Below are 23,663 nucleotides of genomic sequence, written 5' to 3'. Positions count from 1 at the left end.
TACACAGAAGTTACTGTGATTCGAGAATCCAACCGCGCATGCAGAACATCCGTGCATCTTCGACGAGAATGCCGTCCCATCCACTGCGGATATTTCAGTCGCATGCTCCTGCCACTGCCCTAGCGCATTTTTTGTCGAAACTGTGTCTGTGACTTTATGCTAATTCTGGTATCAGTCCTTCCCCTGGTGTACAAGCATGCGTCTGAATATCTAAGGAGACGCCCACTTTTAGGGGTCAATCCAATTAGGTGAGAATTGCAAGTTGTTATTTTCACTTTGAATTCACATAGTGAATTAATTTTGCAATCCAATTAGTAACTCACACTGAATAAGTTAAGCTGGCCACACACAGTGATATTTTACGTGATCTGGCCGATTCCGACACATTGGAACGACAGATCGTGTAAAATATGGCCAAATCCTGAGTAAATCGTGAGTCCCCGCTGGTCGCATCGTCAGATCTGCCGTGCAGTAGGGCAGATCTGACAATCTAGGACACGACGCACGTTGACAGTCTGACTGCAGGAGAGATTGTTTGAAGATTGGACACCAAATTGTGTGGAGATCGTGTGCAGAGCTGCCGGGGAGAGTTTCAAGGGAAATCGTACACAAAAGCTGATCGTGTGCAGATCGCCATGTGTGTGGCCAGCTTCAGACTGAGAGCCTGATTCAGACCCAGTCGCAAGCGCTGTCTGCTCGCAACCGGGTCGATGGTGGCCCAATGCGCATGACGGAGCCGGCTCCGTCGTGCGCATGCGCGAGACCCGGCTAGCAACGGCCAACTCCGGGTCTCGCACCAAAGGGGGCAAGCTGTCGATGTTGACTGCCAAATCTAATTTGGCAGTCATTTCGCACCCCTCCACTGCGAGTAGTGCGAATAGGCATTTTTAATTGGATTGGAGAATTCTCGGGAGCGCGCTTCGCTGCGAGTATCAAGAAACAAACTCGCACCTAACAAGATTGAGCCCTTAGACGGAACAATCCCGCTCAGCAAGTATTTAGCCTCCGTCATTGGTGGCACCATCGAAACCTACGCTAGCCCTGTGCTAGGTGCAGAATCTCCGTCAGAGTGCGGCCTCCAACGTGGGCGATGAAGTGTCCGAATTCGCAAAAAAATTAAGCGACGCGCCCAGCACTTTTCCCAATACATTTATGATACAGCGCCTTTCAATCGCTACTGCGCCTCTGTGCGTACCCACGAGACGCACGCGCTGCGCGACTTTATAGCGACTCCCACGCACGCACTGGTGATAAGCATCGACCATTTGCGAGAATATCGGCATTTCCTGCGACTCGGAACCAGGCCCAGTGTTTCCGTCTGAACCGTTATACGTTGACGGACGGATCGGGCTGACTGCGCTTGCGATCTCCAGGTGTTTGGGTGGCGTACGCAGTCGCTGGCTTCTCCCTAAGGCGCCTATTGCAGCTATCTGCCAGGGATTCTCCCCCTATATACCAGCAGGACAGAGTGCTGCTCCCTGACCCATACTGCTCTATAGGCTGCTGCAGGGACGCTGCTGTGCGCGTTATATGGAGCTTGTTGTTCTCTCTCCATGTCTATGATTCCATCCAGAAGCTACTGCAGATCACCGGATGTGACGCCACCGGCTGTGACCCGGAACCGGAAATCAGTCAGGGGTCGCGGAGAGTGGAGACAGAAGACCGGAAACGGCCGAGATGGTGAGATAATAACAATACCGGAGTGTGTGTGTGTATGTGTCAGGCACCGGGGCCCCCGCCATGTATGTTACACGCATGTCCTATGTTCTGCCCGCGCTCACTGCAGCCTGGCGGATCTAAGGGACAAAGAGAACACAGACCCCCCCCCCTCCTCCCAGTCACCCGTATGTACACAGCACAGAGCTCCCCCCCAGTCCCCCGTATGTACACAGCACAGAGCTCCCCCCCAGTCACCCGTATGTACACAGCACAGAGCTTCCCCCCAGTCACCCGTATGTACACAGCACAGAGCTCCCCCCCAGTCACTTGTATGTACACAGCACAGAGCTCCCCCCAGTCACTTGTATGTACACAGCACAGAGCTCCCCCCCAGTCACCCGTATGTACACAGCACAGAGCTCCCCCCCAGTCATCTATATGTACACAGCACAGAGCTGTCCCCCGTATGTACACAGTAAAGAGCTCCCCCCCAGTCCCCCTTATGTACACAGCACAGAGCTCCCCCCCAGTCACTCATATGTACACAGCACAGAGCTCCCCCCAGTCACCCGTATGTACACAGCACAGAGCTCCCCCCCAGTCACCCGTATGTACACAGCACAGAGCTCCCCCCATTCCCCTGTATGTACACAGCACAGAGCTCCCCCCCAGTCACCCGTATGTACACAGCACAGAGCTCCCCCCAGTCACCCGTATGTACACAGCACAGAGCTCCCCCCAGTCACCCGTATGTACACAGCACAGAGCTCCCCCCCCAGTCACTCGTATGTACACAGCACAGAGCTCCCCCCCAGTCACTCGTATGTACACAGCACAGAGCTCCCCCCCAGTCCCCCGTATGTACACAGCACAGAGCTCCCCCCCCCAGTAACTCGTATGTACACAGCACAGAGCTCCCTCCCAGTCACTCGTATGTACACAGCACAGAGCTCCCCCCCAGTCACCGGTATATATACACAGCACAGACTCCCCCAGTCACCGGTATATGTACACAGCACAGAGCTCCCCCCAGTCCCCCGTATGTACACAGCACAGAGCTCCCCCCCAGTCCCCCGTATGTACACAGCACAGAGCTGCCCCCCAGTCCCCCGTATGTACACAGCACAGAGCTCCCCCCCAGTCCCCCGTATGTACACAGCACAGAGCTCCCCCCAGTCCCCCGTATGTACACAGCACAGAGCTCCCCCCCAGTCACCCGTATGTACACAGCACAGAGCTTCCCCCAGTCCCCCGTATGTACACAGCACAGAGCTTCCCCCCAGTCACCCGTATGTACACAGCACAGAGCTCCCCCCCAGTCACTTGTATGTACACAGCACAGAGCTCCCCCCCCAGTCACTTGTATGTACACAGCACAGAGCTCCCCCCCAGTCACCCGTATGTACACAGCACAGAGCTCCCCCCCAGTCACCCGTATGTACACAGCACAGAGCTCCCCCCCAGTTCCCCATATGTACACAGCACAGAGCTCCCCCCCCAGTCACTTGTATGTACACAGCACAGAGCTCCCCCCCAGTCACCCGTATGTACACAGCACAGAGCTCCCCCCCCAGTCATCTATATGTACACAGCACAGAGCTCCCCCCCAGTCACCCGTATGTACACAGCACAGAGCTCCCCCCCGGTCCCCCGTATGTACACAGCACAGAGCTCCCCCCCAGTCACCCATATGTACACAGCACAGAGCTCCCCCCTAGTCACCCGTATGTACACAGCACAGAGCTCCCCCCAGTCACCCATATGTACACAGCACAGAGCTCCCCCCAGTCACCCGTATGTACACAGCACAGAGCTCCCCCCCAGTCACCCGTATGTACACAGCACAGAGCTCCCCCCAGTCACCCGTATGTACACAGCACAGAGCTCCCCCCAGACAACCGTATGTACACAGCACAGAGCTCCCCCCCAGTCACCCGTATGTACACAGCACAGAGCTCCCCCCCAGTCATCTATATGTACACAGCACAGAGCTGTCCCCCGTATGTACACAGTAAAGAGCTCCCCCCCCAGTCCCCCTTATGTACACAGCACAGAGCTCCCCCCCAGTCACTCATATGTACACAGCACAGAGCTCCCCCCAGTCACCCGTATGTACACAGCACAGAGCTCCCCCCCAGTCACCCGTATGTACACAGCACAGAGCTCCCCCCCAGTCACCCATATGTACACAGCACAGAGCTCCCCCCCCAGTCACTCGTATGTACACAGCACAGAGCTCCCCCCCCAGTCACTCGTATGTACACAGCACAGAGCTCCCCCCCAGTCCCCCGTATGTACACAGCACAGAGCTCCCCCCCCCAGTAACTCGTATGTACACAGCACAGAGCTCCCTCCCAGTCACTCGTATGTACACAGCACAGAGCTCCCCCCCAGTCACCGGTATATATACACAGCACAGACTCCCCCAGTCACCGGTATATGTACACAGCACAGAGCTCCCCCCAGTCACTCGTATGTACACAGCACAGAGCTCCCCCCCCAGTCACTCGTATGTACACAGCACAGAGCTCCCCCCAGTCCCCCGTATGTACACAGCACAGAGCTCACCCCCAGTCCCCCGTATGTACACAGCACAGAGCTCACCCCCAGTCCCCCGTATGTACACAGCACAGAGCTCCCCCCCAGTCCCCTGTATGTACACAGCACAGAGCTCCCCCCAGTCTCCCGTATGTACACAGCACAGAGCTCCCCCCGCCAGTCCCCCGTATGTACACAGCACAGAGCTCCCCCTCTCAGTGACCCGTATGTACACAGCACAGATTTCCCCACACCCAGTCACCTGTATATATACACAGCACAGACATATATACCAGTCACCCGCCTGCACACAGCGCAGAGCCCCAGTCACCCATATGCATACAACACAGACCCTTCATTCACCTGTATGTACATAAAAAAGACCCCATCCATTTATTCTCTTATGTCTGGATTGCAGAGAACCCGTCTGATTTATATCTGGAAACAGACAGAACTACTTTACTTCTGATGAGGGGACACCTAGTGGTCAGTGCTGATATTATACTTGTCTATCTGATTACATGCTCTCAGCACTCCTCTGTACAAGATCATCGTTAGCCAGCCACAATACAATTAGTGTCCTGGAGATATGTTCTTTTTACACATGACTCATAACAGCTTCAGTATCCAGCATAGTGTCCCTTCCTTTGTGCTGTGTAGCATGAAGTGTCTTATCGGGACCCGATGCCCCTGTGATGATGACGTGAGGCTGATCGTGTCTGTATTGGTCCACAGGAGAGTGAGTTTTCTGACCCCGATTTGGTCGGTTTAGGAGAGACGGAAAATGGGGAGAATGCCCCTGTGTACTGCGTGTGTCGCAAGCCGGATATCAACTGCTTCATGATGTAAGACGTGACTTATTACGGGTATATTATGCTTACACGATGCAGTTATATAGTATGCCATTATCTGCTAATTCTATATTGATACTATTAGTGAGACTTTTACTTTTGTTGTCTGTCAGGCTGTCTATTAGAGGCGGCCAATATGGTTTGTGTTTGTTTATTATCTGTGTGGTGCATTTAATTAGAATGCGCAGGACAAATTCATTATTTATTCATGTAATGGAAAATAAAGCTGTTACAATTGTTTCATTAACCAGGTAAAGCGGGGCATGTACTAATATACTTAGGCCCGTATTCAATTTGAAGTGAAAAGTCCGAGGGCGGACTTTTCGCCATGAAAAAGTATCGCGCGTGTCACCCCGTATTCAATTCCAAATCCGCCAAAACGGGACGCGGCGAAACTCAAACAGGCGAAAAGCCCTGTTGTTTTTGGGGACATCAGCCTGACCCCTCCCAAAAGATGCTCTGACATGGGGGTTCACTATGGGTACCCTCGATCAGTCCTGCTGAAGGTATTTGGGGTCTTTCAATGGTCTCAATAGGTGCTATTTAGCGTCTTTGGTGACAGGGGTGAAGAATAGTATTTAGCAATTTTTTGGGGGGAAATAAGTATTCCCATCAAATTTGGGGTACATGAAAATGGGTGCAAGCATTTTAAAGTTGCTGAAGTAAAGCATTAAATAGCGCCAAAAACGCACCTTCAGCAAACACCTGCGGTCCAAAAACACCTCCCCCATACTTCCAGACACCCCCAAAAGCTATTTCACTACTTTTTGATTTTGTATTCCTACTTTGATTTTTTTTCGCCCATTTTTTCAAAGTGCTTTTTCGGGGGGTCTTTAGTGGGGTTTTTTTGTGGTTTTTTTTATGCAATTAGCGTCAAGGGGGGTGTACAAAGGATTTAGGGTGGTTGCCGCAATTTTACACCCCAAAATACCGATTCTGCATTTCTTTCCGCCGGGCATCCATTGCCGATACTTTTCCGCTGGTTACAATGCGCAAACTTTTTGCACCGGCGAAAAGTTGGGGAAATTGAATACGGGGAAATGAAATCGGCGAAAATGACGTCATCGCCGACAAAGTTTTGCCGAAACGCACTTTTTGCTCCAAATTGAATACGGCCCTTAGTGTGTATAGAGGATGATATACAGTATATAGGTGTTACTGTCAATGTTAGACAACGATCCTGGAATAACTATATTGATTGACGTTTGTAGAAAAATTAAAAACAAGTCAAACCTGACGCCAGCAATAAGTTTTAGGCTCCGCGGTCCTGTCCTGACATCCTATTCATGTACAAATGTGTAGCTGTGACCCAGCCTCATACAGATCATCCACTTAATGGATCACACATCGGCCATTTACGTTTTTATGTCTGTACAGCGGGTGTGATCACTGCAATGAATGGTTCCATGGCGACTGCATCAACATCACGGAGAAAATGGCGAAGGCTATCCGGGAGTGGTACTGCATGCAGTGCCGAGGTAATGACCGCAGCGGTGTGGTGGTGGCAGGGTATGGAACAGTGTTGGCGCAGAAGAAGTGAGTTGATGCAGAGATGTGTGTCGTGTTATGTGTTGGCTGTGTATTATTATCTCTTTATCTATATGGCGCCACCAAGCGTCCAGAGAAAATTTAAATGCTATAAACAGTATAATATAAAACGGTTCAAACGCACTTTGCAAGGGGGAAAAATATCAAACGGCATTATAATTACTGTTTAATACCAGTAACAGACAATGGCCCAGTGCCCTGGGATAATGGGCAGATAGGACCAGAGCCACTGACGGTGAGCAGGAGCGCGCTGGAGACGAGGATAGTGCAAGGTGAGAGAGTGGAGCGGGGGGGTGAAAAGCGGGTATTAAAGGGAAGCAGGAGCCTATATAACCATAAAGGTATATCATTAGGGAACAAATAGAAACGTGCAGAGATTTTATAGGGGCCCGACTCGGTGCACGGCAGCAATTACCGGCAGTGTTTTGCCCATTTAAAGGTCTGGAATGTAAATCTGTCCGTTTCACTTCCTCATTTAGAGAAACACCCACATCTGGAGATCAAATACCGACACAAGAAGTCTAAGGACAGGGAGAGAGACCCGGAGAGAGATGAGAACGAGGAGGCCATGAGGAACGACAGGAGGAGGAACAGCACCAGCAGCGGCAGTAAAGTAAGAAGCCGGGAAACATAGGGCACCACATAGGACAGAGCGCCTGATTCGCAGATGGACGCTAATGCGATCGCAGCTACGATTTTATACGCAAAGCAGCGGCGGAAATATGGTAATAGTTACAAAGCTTCCCCGAGCATAGGGACGCCCACCGCCGCCTTCTCATATGCATACGACGTCGCCTACTTGCATAAATATCGGTAACAATGACGCACATTGGGCGGCCATTTTGCCCTTGCGGCAGGTCTGACCAGCCGCAGACTCGGCAGCTCTCCGCCAGGGTTATATAAAATTGGATTAAAAAAAAAAAATCGAAAAACTGATTTATTTGATTTAAATAGGCTTTTTATTAAAACATTTTTAAATAAAGGTTTAAAAATTTTAAACGTTTACTTAGGATTTTTTATTTTAAAAATTGTTTATTTAAATCCCCCAAAAAATCTGATTTAAATCAAATAAATCTGTTTTTGATTTTTTTTTTTTTAAATCCAGTTTTACGCAACCCTGCTCCTGACACGCAGAGAGCTCTCATGCTGCGTAGGTGAACGCAAGGGCTAATTTTTGCACGCCCATGTAAAGGCGTTTAAACGGTCAGGTACACTCTCGTTTTATTGACCACCCCCAAACGCTGACAGCCTGTCACTCACTCAGCGATGGATTCCTATGTGTGTCCGTAATCGCAGTGCGATGGCTGCGCACGCACGATGGCAAACATTCCCTCGATATGCGTACGTAATCGCCTTTGCGTCCATCTCAAAATCAGGCCGAGAGCGCGGCCCCCGCCATTTAATGTGTTGTGTTTCATTCCAGGTGTTTTTCTGTTGTAGTATCTGCGAGATGTACATGTGTGTTGTGAATGGTATGCCGCGGCGGGATGTGTGCATTTACTAACGCCTTGGATGCGTGGAGTATACATGCGGCTTTTTACGCAGCGGAAGCAGCCACATTGTGGGCCTAACCAGTATTCTTGAGGATGCAGCGGTGTCCCGCAGTGATGTCACTGGTTCGGAGTGAATTGATTGGTCACACTGCCATGAACATTGGTTCATCCCACAAAATAACTGCCCCCTCCCTCCCCTGTGGGCTGGCGACAGGTGCGCGCTGATGCTTCCCGCGCAGTTTGGAGAATAGAAAATATTAGTGTTGCGTTGATGCAGGGAAATTGGGAACGATCTGTGACTGTTATTTCAACAGCAGATTAAAAGGTCTGCCCGCATGTGTGGGGAGTGCGAATCTTGCAGCCGTACCGAGGACTGCGGTCAGTGTGATTTTTGCAGAGACATGAAGAAGTTTGGGGGTCCCAACAAGATTCGTCAAAAGTGTCGCTTACGTCAATGTCAAGTGAGAGCAAGAGTAAGAGATTTATTTTCTGCGCTTTTTAATTTCTGTGCTCCTGTAACCATCTCTATTATCCAATTATCTTCGTCTTCTGGCCATCAACCTTTCCTGCTCTTTCGGTGGTGGTGCACTGCTATAAAAGCAACTTTCCCCCTGTCATGTGTGTTCCTTCCTTGGAACAGTCCATGGTATTTACTAATATTGCTCAAAGGTGCAGTAAGCCCTGAGAGTCAAGTAGCTTTGGCGCCTTTGAGTAATGTAAAGCCAAGCGTATTACCCCCTAATGTCACTTGGTGTAAGAATCAACCGATCTGACATTAGAGCTTCTCACAGCTTTGGGTGCTTTTGTTCCTCAGAAAATGCTGCGGGTGAAAGACGACGAACTCTCGGTGTTTAGAGACACACCGGAACCACCAAGCTTGGGTGATTCTTTGTCTGACGATGATCTTCCTATGGATCCAGACCTGTATCAGGAACTTTGTGCCGGAGGAGCCTTCGATGACCACAACCTGGTAATTGAGCTTTGCCCGGGAGCAAAGGGAGGTTCTTGTCTGTCCATCATTGTGGCAACCAAAGAGAGGTTCTTGTAAGTCCAGAATTGTGTTTACCAGAAGGAGGGTCTTGTAGGTTCAGCATTGAGTTAACCAGAGTGAGGTACTTGTACTGTAGGTCCAGTATTGTGGTAAACAATGGGAGGTTCTTGTTGGTCCAGCATTGTAACCAGAGGGAAGTTTTAATAGGTTCAGCATTGTGGTAACAGAAGGAGGTCCATATAGATCCAGAACTTTGATAACCAAATGGAAGTTCTTGTAGTTCCAGCATTGTGGTAACCAGATGGAGGTTCTTGTAGGTCCAGCATTGTGGTAACCAGAGGTAGGTCCACATAAGTCCAGAATTGTGGTAAACAGAGGGAGGTTCTTGTACTGTAGGTCCAGCATTGTGGTAACCAGAGGGATGTTATTGTAAGTTCATCATTGAAGTAACAAGAGGGAGGTTCTTGAAGGTCCAGAATTATGCTAGCAAGAAACAGGCACTTTTAGGTCCAGCATTATAATAACCAGAAAGAGTTTATTGTAGATCCAGCATTATAATAACCAGAAGGAGGTTCTTGTAGATCCAGCATTATGATAACTAGAAGGAGGTTCTTGTAGATCCAGCATATGATAACCAGAAGGAGTTTATTGTAGATCCAGCATTATAACAACCAGAGAGAGGTTCTTGAAGGCCCAGAATTATGGTATCAAGAAACAGGCACTTGTAGGTCCAGCACTTTGGTAACCAGTGGGAGGTCCTTGTAGATCCAGCATTATAATAACCAGAGGGAGGTTGTTGTAGGTCCAGCATTGTGATAACTAGAGGGAGGTTCTTGTAGGTGTCCGTATTCTGTTAATCATACTTTTATTTCCACAGCCCTGGCTCAGCGACACAGATGACACGCCATTTCTCGACTCTGTCCTGAGGAAAAGAGCCGTTAAAGTCAAGCACGTCAAGAGGCGCGAGAAGAAGTCGGACAAAAAGGTAGTTTAAAGCGTATGCCCATTACTTTGAGAAGTTGCCATGGCTCATGAGGTCCCGCCATAGTGCTGGCACGCTCTTTGTATCCCAGCAGCCTGCTCAGCTCTTTCTCACTGTTCTATTCATTATTTGTATTATTCAGAAGGATGATAAGTACAAGAGACACAAACAGAAACAGCGACACAAGGACAAGGCCAAGCACTCTGAGCGCTTCGAAAGCAGAGATTTCTCCTCCTTGCGCCAGTGTCTGGGGCCCAGCTGTGTGCAGCCCGCCCGGGCCAACTCTAAGTACTGCTCGGATGACTGTGGCATGAAACTGGCCGCTAAGTAAGTTCAGCAGAACTGAGACATTCTCTTCCTCTGAGCTCTAGATGCATCATCTGACTGGTGACCCTGATATCACGTATCCCTGCATTTTTCCTGCTGTGTCCTTTAGGGTCTACATGCAGGCTATACAGGCTGGAGGCAGCCATTTTGTCGACTATCACTTCACTAGGAGTCCGTGACATCACCCAGGTGACAGCGTTACCCTAGTGAATTTATAGCGATTGAACATTACTACAGTCCACAAAATGACTGCCGCCTCTATGGATTTCTGTTTTTTTTTTGGTAGGACATAATAAAAAATACAAAAATTTTATTTATTACTATTAGATGGGAACAAACTTTTTGTAGCTATCTCGACGGATGTTATCTACTTTTTATTAACTTAAACATATTGGCTATAGTTTGTGCCCACCCGCATCTTTTACTAATCACGACTTATCAGATAACATCTTATTTCATTCAGTGCTTTTAAAGTATGTTTTATATCATCACGTAGAGATGTTTATTTTCCGTTGCCATGGGATGCAAAACACAAAGCTGCTCGTCGGCTATAATTGTAGCCAATGCCGGGCGCACAGCAGATCATGTAAGTACATGGCTGAAAAGCAGGGAGCTAGAAAGATAAAGTCATGTAATGGTGCGTACACACTTGGCGATTAAAGTGGACGACTGAACGATATTGTTATCGTTCAGTCGTCCACTTTATCGTCCATTTTTTACACCAAAACGATGAACGATAACGACGACGCGCGTTCCCGCGGGTCGTTCGTCGTTATCGTTCATCGGGTTAACATGCAGGCCAACCTGACGACATCGTCAGGTTGCTGCATGTTGGGGAATGGGGGAAGAGAGCCCGGCGCTGAACGATATCGTTAATGATATCGTTCAGCGGGTGTGGTCAATGTCATGAACGACATTGAGCACAGCCTGCCGGGGACACACTACACGATATCGCTCAGGGAGCATATCGTCTAGTATGCACGCACCTTAAGTGGTAAAAGCTGCAGGAGGGCACTTACATCCCCGCTAAAAAATATTTATGAAGTTTAAAACCCACTTTAAATGTCTCAGCTGGTTCTGTCATTGAGGGTTCTGTTATCTGTTATTCTCTCATCGTCTCTTTTAAAGCGCTCTTCAGTGCTATGTTTTCCTGAGTGGCTGCATTGTCATTGTTTCGCTCTCTTAATTCGCCACAGCCGGATCTATGAGATCCTCCCCCAGCGCATACAGCAGTGGCAGCAGAGTCCGTGCGTCGCCGAGGAACAAGGCAAGAAGTTACTGGAGCGGATCCGTCGAGAGCAGCAGCAGGCGCGCACCAAACTGCAGGAGATGGAGCGTCGCTTCCACGAGTTGGAGGCCTTAATCGGCAAAGCCAAGCAGCAGCACATCAGAGAGGACGAGGAGGTACGGGCAGTTCTGGGCCGTTGGGTGGGGGGGATTGCACAAGACAACGCTCACACTTATGCACCTTCGTTCCAGACCAATGACGGGGACAGCGATGACACCGACCTCCAGATCTTCTGCGTGTCTTGTGGCCACCCGATCAACCCCAAAGTAGCTCTGAGGCACATGGAGCGCTGCTACGCCAAGGTCAGTAATTGTGGAGTAACCCTGTAGCGGAATAAAGATTGGGGCGGTTCTCCGGGCGGCATGCAGTCAGGGAGCCGATGGTCGCAATGCCGACCGCCTGCTTCCCGACTGTCAATTCCCAGCAAGGTACTAATGACAGGCGTCGAAATCACGATGCCTGTCAGGCCTACACCGGGAGACTGACACCCGACATACCGATCGAAGGTAAGCCGGGTGCGGACAGCCGCAGGGAGGGGGGGGGGGGTTTGGTTGGGTTAGGGGATCCCGGGGGGGACTTAGGGTTAGGCACCTCCCCCGGGAGACTTGGAGTTAGGCTAGGGGAAGGAGGGGTTAGGGTTAGGCACCCCCGGGGGGAGGTTAGGCTTAGGCACCCCCCCCCCGGGAGACTTAGGTTTAGGCTGTGGGGAAGGGGGGGTTAGGTTTAGGTACTTAGGGGGGGATTAGGGTTAGGCACTAGGGGAAGAGGTTAAGGTTAGACACCCCTACCGGAGGGTTAGGGGGTAGAATAGGGTTAGTTTTACTTACCTTAGAAGCTTCCATGCGGCTGGCGGTATTACATACTGATCCCCTCCAGGCGACTTTCTGGTTCCAGTGATGTAGAATTGGGGATGCGGAGAAGAGGGATTGTGCAGTTGCTCCATAGATTATTACTGTACATGTCTGTTTTTGTTTTTTGTTCGATTTTTCAACCATAGGAGTCGGTCTAATGAGTTGACGTTGCTATGGCGTATATAAACTCGCACTACACTACAGAGAAATTAGTAACATTGCACACGTTGTAATTAAACTTACAATAATATTTGTAATGAGTGTTCCCTATAATATATTTTCCACGGATACTCCCCCGCTCTATCAGTCTGCTTGAAATAACAAGAGATATGGTAAGAACTTACCTTTGTTATCTCTGTTTCTACGAAGTCCATAGGGTCCACAGGGTTGACCTTGGGGTATAGCTGGATCTGGATCCACGGGCACCACGCAGTTAAAGCTTTGCTGCTCCCAGGATGCACTTGGGTCCGTCCTCCTCTATACCCCGCCCCGGCCACAGGCACCTCAGTTGGTAAGCAGCTAAGGCCGGAGGAGGAGACTAAACAGAGAGAAGGAAGACTGGAACACACAAGAAACCATACTCACAGAAATGGGAGACGGAAAACCGGTGACCAGCCACACAGCCCATTTGAAGCCAGGTGCGTCAGGGCGGGCGCCCTGTGGACCCTATGGACTTCGTAGAAACAGAGATAACAAAGGTAAGTTCTTACCATATCTCTTGTTTTCTACTTCAGGGTCCATAGGGGGTCCACAGGGTTGACCTTGGGGATGTCCCAAAGCAGTTCAACTAAGGGCGGGGACGCTCCTGTGCTGAAAGGAGTACCCGGCGCCCAAAGGATGCATCCTGAGAGGCGAAGGTGTCAAACGCATAAAACCTCAAAAACGTCTGAATTGAAGACCAAGTAGCCGCCTTACACAGCTGAACAGCGGAGGCGCCACGTCTAGCAGCCCAAGAGGGACCCACAGAACGAGTGGAATGAGCCTTAACAGAGGCTGGCACAGGTAAACCCTCCTGCGCATAAGCCTCACAAATAACTGAACGAAGCCAACGGGCTAACGTTTGCTTGTTGGCAGGCCAACCCCTCTTGTGAAAACCGAAGAGGACAAACAAAGAATCCGACTTCCTAACCGAAGCAGTCCGGTCCACATAAATTCTAAGTGCCCGGACCACATCCAAGGAAGCCTCACCAGCCGAAAGATCAGGTGACTGAAAAGCTGGCACAACAAGTTCCTGATTAATGTGGAACTTTGAAACCACTTTGGGCAAAAACTCAGGACGCGTGCGGAGCACTGCCCTGTCCTGGTGAAAAATCAGAAAAGGAGGGCGACAGGAAAGCGCCCCCAATTCTGAAACCCTCCTGGCCGAAGCAATTGCCAGGAGAAAAATGGTCTTAAACGTCAGCCACTTGAGCTCCACCGACTCAAGCGGCTCAAAAGGAGGACCCTGCAAGACCCTCAGTACCACCGTCAAGTCCCACGGAGCCACCGGAGGCACGAAGGGAGGCTGGATCCTGAGAACACCTTGGAAAAAGGTGTAAACATCTGGCAGTGTAGCAATCCGTCGCTGAAACCACACGGACAAAGCAGACACATGAACCTTCAGAGAGGCCAGGCGTAAGCCGAGGTCCAAACCCGATTGAAGAAATTCCAAGATTCTGGAAACCCGGAAAACCTGCGGATCATAGTTTCTGGATTCACACCATTGAAAATAAGTGCGCCACACCCTGTGGTAAATCCGCGCGGAGGCAGGCTTGCGTGCCCTAAGCATGGTACCAATCACTGAACTGGAGAAACCCCTAGACCTCAAGACGGCTGTCTCAAGAGCCACGCCGTCAAAGACAGCCGACTCAGATCCGGGTAAAGGCAGGGCCCCTGAGACAACAGGTCCCGACGCTGAGGAAGAAGGTACGGAGCGTCGATGGAGAGGCACCTCAGATCGGAGTACCAAGGACGTCTGGGCCACGCCGGAGCCACCAGCACGAGCGTGCCGCCGTCCTGCTTGAATTTCCGCAGAACCCGAGGAAGTAAGGATATCGGAGGAAACAGATACGCCAGGTGAAACGTCCATTTCACCGACAGAGCGTCTACCAGACAGGCGCCTGCGTCTCTTGTCCTTGACCCGTAAACGGGCAACTTGTGATTGTGACGGGAGGCCATCAAGTCCAGCTCCGGCAGCCCCCACCTGTCCACGAGTAGCTGAAACACCTCTGGGTGAAGCGACCATTCCCCGGGATGCACATCGTGACGGCTGAGGAAGTCCGCCTCCCAATTGAGGACTCCGGGAATGAAGACTGCCGAGATCGCTGGAACGTGACACTCCGCCCAAGCAAGAATGCGAGACACCTCCGACATTGCTGCCCGACTGCGAGTTCCCCCTTGGTGGTTGATGTACGCCACCGTGGTGGCGTTGTCGGACTGCACCTGAACCGCCCTTCCGTGAAGAGCGGGGCCGGACGACTGCAGGGCCCTGTACACAGCCCGCAGTTCCAGGATGTTGATGGGGAGAAGTGCTTCTTCCGCGGACCAACGACCCTGAAGCGATAATGAGCCGGTCACTGCCCCCCAACCCCGAAGACTGGCATCCGTCGTGAGCAGGACCCAGTCCGGGATCCAAAAGGGGCGCCCCTCGACCAGATGCACCGTCTGAAGCCACCAAGCCAAAGACTGCCGAACCTCCGCGGACAACACCAGCATCTGAGAGCGGATCCGGTGAGGTAACCCGTTCCATTCCGATAGAATCAGCGCCTGCAGGGGCCGGGAATGGAACTGGGCAAATTCCACCATGTCGAATGTCGACACCATGGACCCCAGAACTCTCATAGCTGAATGGACCGACAGGCGGCAACTGCTCAGGCAACTGTGTATCCGCAGCTGCAGGGAGGAGACCTTCTCTGGAGTCAGGAAAATCCGCTGCTGACGAGAATCCAGCAGGGCTCCCAAATGAACCATCCGCTGTGATGGAATCAGGGAGGACTTCTTCCAGTTTATCAACCACCCGTGTGCTTGAAGACAAGCAATGGTCAGGTGGAGATGTCGAAGAAGCACCTCCGGGGAGCTCGCCAGCAGCAGAAGATCGTCCAGGTACGGCAACAGACGTAGACCCTGACCCCGAAGGTGGGCAGCCATAACCGCCATCACCTTGGTGAACACCCTCGGAGCCGTGGAAAGGCCAAAAGGCAACGCCCGAAATTGGTAGTGATGGTTCAGGATAGCAAACCTCAGATACCGCTGATGTGCCGGTGCTATGGGCACATGGAGATAGGCGTCCTGGATATCGAGGGAGACCATATAATCCCCGGGTTCCATCGCCAGAATGATGGAACGTAACGTTTCCATCCTGAACCTGGGAACTCTGAGGTATCTGTTCAGAGACTTCAAATTCAGGATAGGGCGATGAGAACCATTGGGTTTCTGTACCAGAAACAGTAGAATAGTACCCCATCCCGCGCTGAGACTGCGGAACGGGAACAATGACCCCTGCTTGTAGCAAGGATTCTATAGCTACCTGAATCTGACCAGCTTTGGTCTTGTCCAGAGAAGGACTCGTACAGAAAAACTGGTGGGGCGGCCTGAACCGAAAAGACAGGGCGTACCCCTGAGAGACTACTTCTCGAACCCAGGCATCCGTGGTGGTATTGTGCCAACACTGGGCGAATTGGAGAAGTCGGCCTCCCACTCTGGGGTCCCCCAGAGAGAGGCCCGTCCCATCAGGCAGCAGGCTTATCCTCCTGCTTGGAAGAAGGGCGTCGAGCACTCCATGCTTGCTTCTTGGGCTTGGGTGCGGCCTTGGTCGCCGAATGTCTCGGGAAGGACTGGCCCTTGGCCTTACCCTGAACCCGAAAGGACCGAAAGGCAGAGCTCCTCACTTTAGCCGGCGCAGAGGCCGAAGGGAGAAAAGCCGACTTGGACTTAGCCAAAGTATCCACTATTCTGTCCAAATCCGGACCAAATAGTAAATCACCATTAAAAGGCAAGGCCTCCAGACCCTTTTTTGAATCTGCATCAGCCCTCCAGGACCTCAGCCACAGGGAGCGCCGAGCAGATACCGCTGCAGCCGACACCCTAGAAGTGAGCAGGCTGGCATCCAAAGACGCTTCCCCAATATAGGAAGCTGCATCCCGCATCTGTCCCACTAACGCTCTCTGGATATCCGGAGCCTCATCAGGAAAGGTATCCTCCAAGGCATTGGCCCATGCCTCAATGGCTTTAGCCACCCAGGAGATAGCCATGGACGGACGAGCCACCGCCCCGGAAAGAGAATAAATGGACTTTAAACAAGTCTCCACCTTCCTGTCCGTGGGATCCTTCAAAGAGGAGATAGACGGCAATGGCAACGTCGCGCTTTTGATCAAGCGGGTAACGTGGGAATCCACCGCCGGCGGAGTTTCCCATTTCCTGCAATGAGCTTCAGGAAAAGGATAGTTCGCCGCCAACCTCTTCTGTGGATGGAACCTCTTACTAGGTAATTGCCAGGCCGCCGCCATATGATCCGATAATTGATCAGACAGGGGGAACACAGTTGAGGTCACCTTGGCCTTTTTAAAATTAGGAAACTTCGACCTAGGAGCCGGCGCATCATCCTCAACATGTAGGATAGCCCGCACCGCCCTAACTAAGGCTGGAACATTAATGGAGGACTTAGCTTCCACCTCCTGCCCCATGACATCAGAGTCAGAGTCCTCATGGATTTCTCCATCATCTGAGGACACTTCCGAGTCCGACAACTGCGCAGCTAGTGAACTCACAACCGGACGTTTAGACACCCTTGGTGGCACATCACCTTGCAACATGGACTGAAACGCCGAGGATGAAGCCGCCAGACTCTGTACGGAGCTGGACAGAACATCCACCCAAGGCGGAGGAGCCGTCGGAGCAAAATTCTGCAAAGGCACTACAGACTGACGCGTCCCTGGGGAAGACTGCACATACACAGGCAGTCCCGAGTAAGGACCCACAGTCTGGGCCCCGGGGGAAGACCGCAACATTTGTGGAACCCTCGGGGAATGGGGGATGGTGGGCTGCGGTAACGCCCTAGAAGGGACCGCTGATGGGACCGATAACCGGTCCGCAATAGACGCCAGCACCTGTGAAAACATCGCCCAAGGAGGGTCCTGTGATACAGGGGGGTTGGAGGGGCCCGGTACCAGCTGGCACCGCCCGCACAGACCATCCTGAGATAAGTCCTCCCCATCAACTCCAGCAGCACAGCGTCTGCAGGAAAATAGCACAGGAGCCACAGAGCGCTCAGTCTCCTCATCCGACATGATACCGTAAATACACAAGAAATAGGTATCACCAGAGGAATTACGGTTTTAACACCCGCGCACTCACCAGTATGCGACACAACAGCCCAGATATGGTACTGTGTAGCACACAACAGTATGTGACTGACCCCACAAATACGTGTTTTATATATGTGAGGGTCTCAGAAAAACGCCCTTCCCCCACACACCTGCCGGGCCGTAGGATATGGAAAGGGATAGTTATAAGCTGACAGTAAGGAGAATAAGTCACAGACAGGCAGCACTAGCAATAGTCACATACAATGCAGAAAAGTTAGTACTCACTGCACCTTCCGCTACAATCAACCGCCCAGATTCAGTGTCTGGGAGGGCTATAGCGCTGTGTACACTGTCCTTTAGCAGGGGAGAGGTACACAGGGGGACCGGTCCACTTGATACCGCCTGGGAGTCTGCGATGTGCCAGTAAAGATGGCCGCCGGAGACCTCAGAGGAGGAGTGGCCGTAAGATAAGAGCAGCTCAGCGACGCCAGACTGCTTGTTGAAAGGCGCGCTGAGCTGAGGGGAGGAGCCGCTAGACAGGGAAGGCTGCCTCCCCTGGCTAGCAATTAACCCCCGGGTTGCCGGTCCCGCTACCAGCCTGATACCCTGGTGGTCTAGCGGACACGCGGGGTATTCCTCAATTGAGGGGGAGCCCGCCGCCGCCGCTAGCGCCTCCGGTCTGTCCCCAGAGACCGGAGGCTCCTGACTGCATTGAAGTATCCGCGGGCCGCCGCACGCGGCGACCCGCGGCTTACCTGATCCCCGTCGCGTCCGGCAGCAGTCAAGGGAGTCCCCAGAGCCCGGCTAGTACAGGCTCTGGGGTCCCGCCGCGATCCCCAGAGCTGTACTGGCGTCGCGGCGCCAGCGGGGAGAAGGAGCGGCAGCGTGGACGTCCTAAAGGACAGTCTGATGCTGCCGCTCTAACAGTGTAAAAAAAGAAGAAAAAAAAAATTAACAAAAAATTTCTTTTAAAATAAAGCTTAGGGGCTGCTCCTGCAGCCCCACTGCGACAGGGTGACCCGACTCCGGCCGGGCACCAACTAAAAACTGAGGTGCCTGTGGCCGGGGCGGGGTATAGAGGAGGACGGACCCAAGTGCATCCTGGGAGCAGCAAAGCTTTAACTGCGTGGTGCCCGTGGATCCAGATCCAGCTATACCCCAAGGTCAACCCTGTGGACCCCCTATGGACCCTGAAGTAGAAAACGTGCCTGTTACCTCTTTTTCTGTATACATTAAAACCATATGGAGCAGATCTTTGTTTTTAAGTTTTGGAGTTCCCAGTCCCTAGTGAGGACTGCGATCATGGTGGGGAGGGCGGTGGCTGGTGTACGGCTGATTACAGAGTTTGAAAGCGAAAGATTAAACAGGGCTGTTAAGAGGATGAAGGTAGTAATAATGGAGACGTGGAGGGGAGGGAGGTAGAGGAGAAAACCAATTACTTCTCCTAAATCCTATAGCGGTGGCTGATCCCATTATAAGACTACAGGACGAATTCCTCTCTGTGAAAGGTTGAATATAGGGCAGGGTTACATAAGTTTGTTTTGATTCTGTATTCACTGATGATGTCATATCTTTGTCGCACTCACTTCCCTTCCAAGGTGCGAATATTTATAATAGACGCCCCTACTGTAAATTTGAATCGAGCAAACTTTCTTTTCAAAAATTAAAAACACCTCCTCATACTTGTTCTGTATATCTCCCTGATCTTTCCCACTAAATGAAACTTATTGTGAGGCGCGTTTAACAGGCGCATGTGCTGCATGAACTTGGACGAGGGCCTCTTTGGGTGCACATACTACATTTTGAGAAATCCTGGTCCATGACTTCGATTTAAGCATAGCTCGGGTGCCGTCACCCACAGCTCGGGTGCCGTCACCCACAGCTCGGGTGCCGTCACCCACAGCTCGGGTGCCGTCACCCACAGCTCGGGTGCCGTCACCCACAGCTCGGGTGCCGTCACCCACAGCTCGGGTGCCGTCACCCACAGCTCGGGTACCGTCACTCACAGCTCTGGTGCCATCACCCATCTCGTGAGTTACTGCCCATCCATGTTGGGTCTTATGATTTTTATTTTCAAGTAACTGGTTCCATTCATCGTTGCTTCTTTTCTTGCTCCTCAGTATGAAAGCCAGACGTCCTTTGGCTCCATGTACCCAACAAGAATCGAGGGGTAGGTAGTGTATAACCTGACTCTGTTCCGTCTCTCCCCCATTGTATCTACCACTTTATCCAGATGTTTCCACGCTATCACCATACTGCATTCCTGTCCCGTTCCAGTCTCTAAATTAACTGCCTTAGTCTTTATCCTTAGTAATGTCTTCTTTGTGATACATAGTTTTTTTTACCTCTTTCCAGTGCCACCCGTCTCTTCTGTGATGTGTACAATCCTCAGAGTAAAACATACTGCAAGCGACTTCAGGTTCTATGCCCCGAACATTCCCGAGACCCCAAGGTGAGGATCCAGTTGTCGATGATTCCTTGATCGATCTTCTCTACTGAACTTGTCACATGAAGAAACCTAGACTCAGGTTTGTTGACGTTGTTCTGTCTTTTCGGGGACACCAGGTGCCAGCGGACGAAGTGTGCGGGTGTCCCATCGTGAAGGACGTCTTTGACTCGACAGGCGAGTTCTGCCGGGTCCCGAAGAGAAAATGTAACCGCCATTACTGTTGGGAAAAGCTGCGACGTGCCGAGGTTGACCTGGAACGTGTCCGTGTGGTATGTTCCGTGTTCCTATCACTGTATGTGCATCCGTGACTTCTCACTCACACCTGAACTGCTGCGTTTACTCCACTGCGTGCTCCGATTAGTGTTTATTAGACATGTAGAGGTTGCACTGTTTACGATATTACTTGTAATCATCAGAACTTTGCAACAATTTATCACCAATAGTAGAATCTCTGTTTGATAGTGCGCTTATTCATTTTGAGTTTGTGCTCTTGTAGCTGGGTTCATCCCTTTCCTCTTCTGTATATTGTATCTGCTCCTTTTTTCCGACCATATGTTATTCTACGAAACCTCCTGACGGACGCGATGGCGATATTTATGCAGATCAAGCGATTGTTTGCCAGTGCGCGTGCGTATAAGACTCAGTGCGCGCACGCGCCACGATTGCTTTGTCATTACGTTCGCACAGAGGATCCACTCGCAGTCAGCGTTTAGGGGTGGTAACGGGGTGTGGTCAGAAAACCGCAGGTGCATCTGACCGCTTGAACGCCGTTTCATGGGCGTGCATAAATTACCCATTGCATTTGCATTCGAGGAGAGCTGCAGTGTTTGCGGCTGGCCAGACGCATCGATGTTACCGATATTTACGCAGGAACGCGAGGTCGAATCCGGCCCTCTGTACGTTCTTGCTACTGGGCTTGAACTTTTATTCCTTTCTTGACGTTCTTATTCCAGCGCTCGCCCTCTCTCTATTCTTTTTCCTGTTTCTCTTCTGTCTCCTCGAGCCCCCAACCAGCTGTCACTTAGCCCCTTGTTGTGTTCTGTCCTTGCAGTGGTACAAACTCGATGAACTGTTTGAACAAGAACGTAATGTCCGCATGGCCATGACCAATCGAGCGGGGCTCTTGGCTCTTATGTTACACCAAACCATCCAGCACGACCCTGTTACCACGGACCTGCGCACGCATACGGAACGCTGACCCCGGGGGACGACGATTCTGTTTTGTATTGCCTACACAAAGAGAAGGCTTTGTATTAAACCAATGTTTGTTCAATATTTTTTACACAGTTGGTGCCGATCTGATGTTTGAATAGACTGTAAATATAATTCATATTTTTTTTTCCCTATATTTTAATCCCTCCAGAGAATAGGTATGTGAACGTCCCATAATTTAAATGAGTTTGTTATTGGCCACTTACAGTGACAGAAAGTTGGAATCAAAGTGCTAATTGGCGTGAAACGTATTTGGACTTTTCCCAGATTGCAGAAAACATTTTGTTGTAGAGAAAATTTCCGTGAGACTTTCCATTAGAGAATACTTTAGGAAACTAGCCGAAACAGTCTCTTGCGGAACTACAACTCCCAGCACTTCCAGCCTTTGTAGCGCCACATTATTCTTGGTGGCCCGGACGTCTGTCGCACATTAAATGAGAGCCCCACCTTCACGCAGCTTTCACGTATTACATTGCTCACCTGTAACTTTATTTTTCTGGCGTGATTGTATGTGTTTCATCAAAGCCTTTATATTATTCCTCATTTGTATGCACTGTCCCATAATACAGCTGTTCAGTGTCTTGGACATTGTACAAAGTAGTATAGGCAGTGGCGTTTCCTGTTTGCAGTGCAGAGAAAATGACTGTGCTTGGATGATTTCAGCTTTTGGTGAAAGGCACAGAAGGATGCTGTAAAGATAAAAGATAAAGCAATGTCATTAGTCAGTGCTTTAGATGAAATAATATAATTACGGAAAAAAAAAATAAAGTTGCATAAAGGTGGAAACCCCATTTATGGTTGCAGCGGTTTCTCAGGTTTGTCCCCGTCTTGCTTTTGTGTAGTGTAGAAAGGTGGAATTGGCTTAAATGTATCAGCATACCATCGAGACGTGCAGAAAAGCAGGAATCCCCGTGGAAGGTTTTATCTAGCAGTGGTCAATGTATGCACACGTTCCTGTGGACAAATGGCTTTCTGATGTAATGGTCAGTGCATGGTTTGCTGTGGACAGATGGCTTAAAACCCTGTGTTATGTTCACGGTTATGAAACTGCCCAGCTGCCGTTTGGGACCTGGTTTTGAGATAGGAGCCCAGGGAAGTATTTCCAGGGGTGAGAAACCTCTCAGTCCATCGGGCTATAATAAGATATAGTTTCTACATCTGTATATATCCATAGGGATCAAGGTTGATTGGTAATGATTAGACGTCCTGCTGTACTGACCCCGGATTTGTGGAGGAGTTTCCAGCTACATCTTTCCAGGGCTAACACCTTTCTCAGAGTGACCATTTTTAGTCAATAAAAATGGATTTTTCTTTTTTAAATTGTATGGCATCTGTATTCTGTTTTTCTTAAACATCGTGGCTTGGGTTGGATATATTACTTAGACTATCACAATTTAGACATTTAAATCTTTTAGACACCATAATGTCGACAGGTACAATACTTGGATTACCAAAATGTGGACAGTTCCAATAAAATAACACAGCCTCTGCTAATAGCTGGCAGCTCAGAAGCCTGAGGGCACCGTCTGGCTAATGGGAAGCTAAGTTGTTAAATTTAAGACAAATAAAATAATTTGTGGGGTCCCCCACAAATCTATAACCAGCCCCGGATCTCTCAGCCTGGGCTGATTTTGGAAAATTGGAAAGAAAACGGGAAAGGTTCCCCTTATTTTCCAATAACCAGCCGGAGGGGTAACACTATAGCTGGGAGACACACAGAGTAGGACCCCCCTGCTATACTATTAGCCAACCCCCAAACCAGTCAGCATAGGGCTGGATCAATCCCTCAAAGTCAGGGCCCCAAGTTTTTTCAATAAAATGCTACAATATTAGGTGTGTGTACTGTCTTTGACTTTTTAAATATTTTACAGATAGACTATAGGTACCAGCAGGCCCTTAATGCCCAGGCATTCAGGCACTTGTGGTTCTAGGCTTGCTGGGTCTTGCATTCCGCCTGTAAAGAACAATATTATTTACTATTCATTAACCATGACCATTGCACCCACAGGTATTAGGAAAAAAGCCCATGGCTGGTTGTCTCGGGAGAGAAGACCCCATTTTTTTTGTATCTCCCTATTATAGCGTTATTCCCTGGCTGGTTCAGTCTGGTGCTGGTTATTGGAAATAGGAGGAACCCCACGCTGTTTTTTCCCCAATTTTCCAATACCAGCCCAAGCTGAAGAGTTCGGGCT

The 23,663-nt window shown here is 50.4% G+C and overlaps 2 protein-coding genes across 6 annotated transcripts in view; one reads left to right on the top strand and one right to left on the bottom strand.

Moving 5' to 3' along the window:
- The window catches only part of LOC148542322 (myoD family inhibitor-like), a 28,572-nt gene extending 26,977 nt beyond the window's left edge, over positions 1–1,595 (bottom strand). Inside the window, exon 1 of one of the 2 annotated variants that reach the window (XM_088470161.1) lies at positions 1,490–1,595. The gene's annotated coding sequence lies outside the window, so the exon portion shown is untranslated. The other variant, XM_088470156.1, reaches the window with a different exon arrangement.
- Positions 1,450–22,791, top strand: CXXC1 (CXXC finger protein 1). Of its 4 annotated transcripts, none has more exons than XM_088470147.1 (14): positions 1,450–1,680; positions 4,933–5,042; positions 6,426–6,526; positions 7,076–7,209; positions 8,404–8,562; positions 8,904–9,059; positions 9,958–10,065; positions 10,205–10,389; positions 11,586–11,793; positions 11,869–11,979; positions 19,931–19,980; positions 20,166–20,262; positions 20,376–20,528; positions 21,311–22,791. In XM_088470147.1, the coding sequence occupies exons 1-14, from the start codon at positions 1,678–1,680 to the stop codon at positions 21,455–21,457; spliced, it is 1,722 nt and encodes a 573-aa protein (XP_088326273.1). In that variant the 5' UTR covers positions 1,450–1,677; the 3' UTR covers positions 21,458–22,791. The 4 variants fall into 4 exon arrangements, with proteins under 4 accessions (XP_088326273.1, XP_088326265.1, XP_088326258.1 ...); XM_088470139.1 differs by lacking the exon at positions 1,450–1,680 and adding an exon at positions 4,362–4,683 and having other exon boundaries at positions 8,404–8,550; XM_088470132.1 differs by lacking the exon at positions 1,450–1,680 and adding an exon at positions 4,363–4,683 and having other exon boundaries at positions 8,407–8,562.
- Positions 22,792–23,663: the final 872 nt, after the last annotated feature.

The sequence above is a fragment of the Taudactylus pleione genome, unplaced genomic scaffold, assembly GCF_031769625.1.
Source record: "Taudactylus pleione unplaced genomic scaffold, aTauple2 ptg000013l, whole genome shotgun sequence".
Lineage (NCBI taxonomy): Eukaryota > Metazoa > Chordata > Amphibia > Anura > Myobatrachidae > Taudactylus > Taudactylus pleione.
Note: the sequence above shows the minus strand (reverse complement) of the source record. Positions and strands in the feature narration are given on the sequence as shown.

Bases quoted from the DNA above. Each gene is read 5' to 3' on its own strand.
- CXXC1 (XM_088470126.1), top strand. The intron at 7,210-8,403 runs GTAAGAAGCCGG...TTATTTCAACAG, and splicing joins GCACCAGCAGCGGCAGTAAA to CAGATTAAAAGGTCTGCCCG. The intron at 8,563-8,903 runs GTAAGAGATTTA...TTTGTTCCTCAG, and splicing joins AATGTCAAGTGAGAGCAAGA to AAAATGCTGCGGGTGAAAGA.